The sequence below is a fragment of the Chaetomium globosum genome, genomic scaffold (genome assembly GCF_000143365.1).
Source record: "Chaetomium globosum CBS 148.51 scaffold_2 genomic scaffold, whole genome shotgun sequence".
Classification (NCBI taxonomy): domain Eukaryota; kingdom Fungi; phylum Ascomycota; class Sordariomycetes; order Sordariales; family Chaetomiaceae; genus Chaetomium; species Chaetomium globosum.
Window position 1 is genome coordinate 4,785,744 of NT_165977.1, and position 3,072 is coordinate 4,788,815.

Genomic DNA, 3,072 nt, shown 5'->3' on the forward strand with positions numbered 1-3,072 from the left:
AACGTCCTCAGAACTATCATCAGAACCGTCACCACCCGTCCTCACCCACCGCACGAGGCCGACCATCCACCCGCGCCCCCCCAGCCCTTCCCCCTCCAAACCCACCACCACCACCCCCATCCCCACCAACCCTCAACCTCCCCGCCCTAACCCTCCCCGTATCCCACGTCGCAATCCGCACCCCATGCACCCCAAACTCCTGCCGCATCCGCGCCTGCGCCACCGCAAACGCAATCTCGACGGCGTCTTCCGCCTCTATACCCAGACCCAGGCGCCGCCGTCCCTCGTCGTCTTCGTCCTCCGCACGCTCGAGTTGTCGGGCGACGTGTCCGTAGAAGAAGCGCGCTTCGGTCAGGGTCATGGTGGCGCCGCGGGCGTGGTAGGGGGGGAGGGGGTGGTGTTGGTCCTGTTGTTGGGGCTGGGGTTGGGGTTGGGACTGTGGCTGTTGCTGTTGCTGGGGCTGTTGTTGGGGTGTTACCGCTACCGCTGTCGCTGTCGAGGCTGGGGTTTGGGAGGTAGGGGCGGGGACGGGGACGGGGAAGGTCGGGGTTTGGGGCTGCGCTAGGAGCTGCGGGCGTGGGCGTGGACGGGGAGGTGGCAAACCGCCTGTTCCATAAATGCTCACTTAATCCGCGGCTGGATTCAGAGGGCCAAGCTGTTGGCGTTGGTTGGGTGAAGAGACCAGCCGAGGGGGTGTTGGGCGCCGGAGAGGAAACTCGCTGTGTGCCGGCGATACTAAATGGAGTCCAGTCTGTTAGCGGATTCTTGCGCCGGCGGGCTGAGACGTGATGCGTAAATGGCAACCGGGGGTCGACAATCGCTCTGCTGTTCAACAAGTGAAAATGGACTTACGCTTCTGCTCGCGCCGCTGCGGGTGTGAGATGGAATCCTTGCATGGCAGCACCCTTACTATTATCCAAGTTAGCAAACGACATGATACCTCTTGAGCTGAGAGTGGATTATGCCTCACATATTGCGTTTGTTGAACTTGCTGGGGCCAGCCTTAACTTCCTGATCGTCGTCCTCGATCTCCACCACTTCCGTCGTGTTGAAAATTGGCATTTTTGCGCCGAGTGGTTCCTTTTGCCGGGGAGAAGGGAATTATAGACCAGAGACTCTTGTCCTGACGGAGTTGATGGAGAAGACGGAAGCAAGGTGGCGATGGTGGTTGATAACTCAGTGATTGGAATAAATAGTAGACAGCCCGGGCAGAAAGCCGTGGCAGAGGCAGCTAATAAGTAAAGGCACTACCCAACCACGTGGCCAGCTTGAACAAACGCGTTGTGTGAAGAACGGTTCAGGCGAAATGTAGGCAGTATTGGCGATTTTCTGGGAGTCACAAAAGTTGTTCCAGGTTGGTTACTATCAGACCTTGTTGGTATCTTCTAAGCATAACCACTCTTTGCCAAACACTCCCGCACTGTAGCTCCACTGAGTATTAAACCGAATGTACCTATCTTGAACATAGCAGAGAAGTAGACTTGGTGAAAGGATGTCTAGTCCGGTTATTCCCGTTTGCCTCGAAATGTATCGTGTGATGATTATTTCCTTGAACCTACAATCCGAGACCTGGCATATGAACATAATCGAGTAATTCTCCATTCGAAGGTAAATTGTGAAATAGCCATGTGGTGAAGTTTCCTATAATTCTTTCCTAATCACATAAACCAGAAACAGGATAGAGGTGACTGACCTGGGCAGATTCAAAGTTCGTACCAGCAATGGGAAGAAACATCTGTCAAATGAACTGTAGAGCCTACATTGCTTGGAAGCCACGCTTGATTCGGGACCTAGGACGTTGTTTGGGCATATTTGGTGTTGCGCTTTCAAGTGAATTGCTACCGATAACTATAGGTTGGTAGGCAGCAACCAAAGCAGATAACCATGAGAAATTTTCACTGACTGAAGGTTTTGACACTGACTACCTGGATTTGTATTGTTATTGAGCGCGTGGAATGTTAGAATTCTGTGAAGTAATACTTGTACATAAATAGCAACCTATTCCTTGGAATTAATGTCCTTCCACCAACACTACTATCCCCGCGCTCAGCGTGATAAACCAATTGTAGTTAGCTCTGACCGAAGCCTTGCCATAGCCGAGTTCGTCTTTGGTTATCTAAATAGTGCGCTTAACTGACTCTCATATGACGAGGGTAACGGGTAATATATGGCTCTTCCAGCCAGGGCCGGAAAGTCTCTGCCTCAGCCTCAGTGGCAGGAAGAGCACAGGTTGACTTGAACCTCAACTATTATCGACTTCCACGACCACCTTCCCTTTAGCCCTTCCGGTCGCGAGTCTCTCGTATGCCTGTTTAGTGTTAGCGTGCCTTCAGCCCAACCCACCAACCAAACGCACCTCAATCGCCTCCTCCATAGGGAACACCGAGTCAATGACGGCTTGCTTGATAATTCCCTGCTCAACAAATGCCGCCGCCTCCCTGGCCGTTTCGCCGGACGCACTGAGGAGGAAGAGGTCGTAGCTCCGCGGGGTTCCGCCCAGGAGGCACGGCCTCAGCTTGTTTCTGATGAACGGCACCACGCCCTGCGACCAGCCGCCCACGATGTTGATGAACTTGCCCTCTGGCTTGAGATATCTTGGCGAGTTCATATACAGGGACTGGCTGCCAACGCAATCCAGCACCGCGTCGAACTGTTGCTCTCCAAACCTCTCAGCGAGGTGCGCCTCGAGGGGGTTATGCACCCGGTAATCGACCACCTGCTCCGTTAGTCTCTCCCAGCTCGTGTCTCACTCTCACACTCTGGATAACTTACCTCATCGACCCCCAGCCCTTTCACCAAACCCTCACTTGCCCCCGAACAAACACCCACCACCTCAGCGCCCATCCCCTTACAAATCTGCACCAACACCGACCCCACCCCGCCACTCGCCCCATTCACCAACACCCTCATCCCCTTCATCCCCTCCCCCTTCCTAACCCCATCACCACCACCCCCCTTCCCATCACCAACCAACCTCCTCGCCATCGCACACCAAGTCAGCCCCGCAATGCCCATTTACCAGACCAGATCGAGGGAAGTAGAGGCGGAGAAAATTATCAAAAGGGGAAACAA

The 3,072-nt window shown here is 54.2% G+C and overlaps 2 protein-coding genes across 2 annotated transcripts; both read right to left on the reverse strand.

Moving 5' to 3' along the window:
- Positions 1–28: 28 nt before the first annotated feature.
- On the reverse strand, positions 29–1,062 carry CHGG_03621 (uncharacterized protein; the record flags this gene model as incomplete). The annotated part of the gene is made up of 4 exons (XM_001230136.1): positions 29–501; positions 626–735; positions 853–909; positions 971–1,062. 4 exons carry the CDS (start codon positions 1,060–1,062, stop codon positions 29–31), a joined length of 732 nt encoding a protein of 243 aa, XP_001230137.1.
- Positions 1,063–2,011: 949 nt separating this feature from the next.
- On the reverse strand, positions 2,012–2,985 carry CHGG_03622 (uncharacterized protein; the record flags this gene model as incomplete). The annotated part of the gene is made up of 3 exons (XM_001230137.1): positions 2,012–2,116; positions 2,357–2,716; positions 2,773–2,985. The coding sequence occupies 3 exons, from the start codon at positions 2,983–2,985 to the stop codon at positions 2,012–2,014; spliced, it is 678 nt and encodes a 225-aa protein (XP_001230138.1).
- Positions 2,986–3,072: the final 87 nt, after the last annotated feature.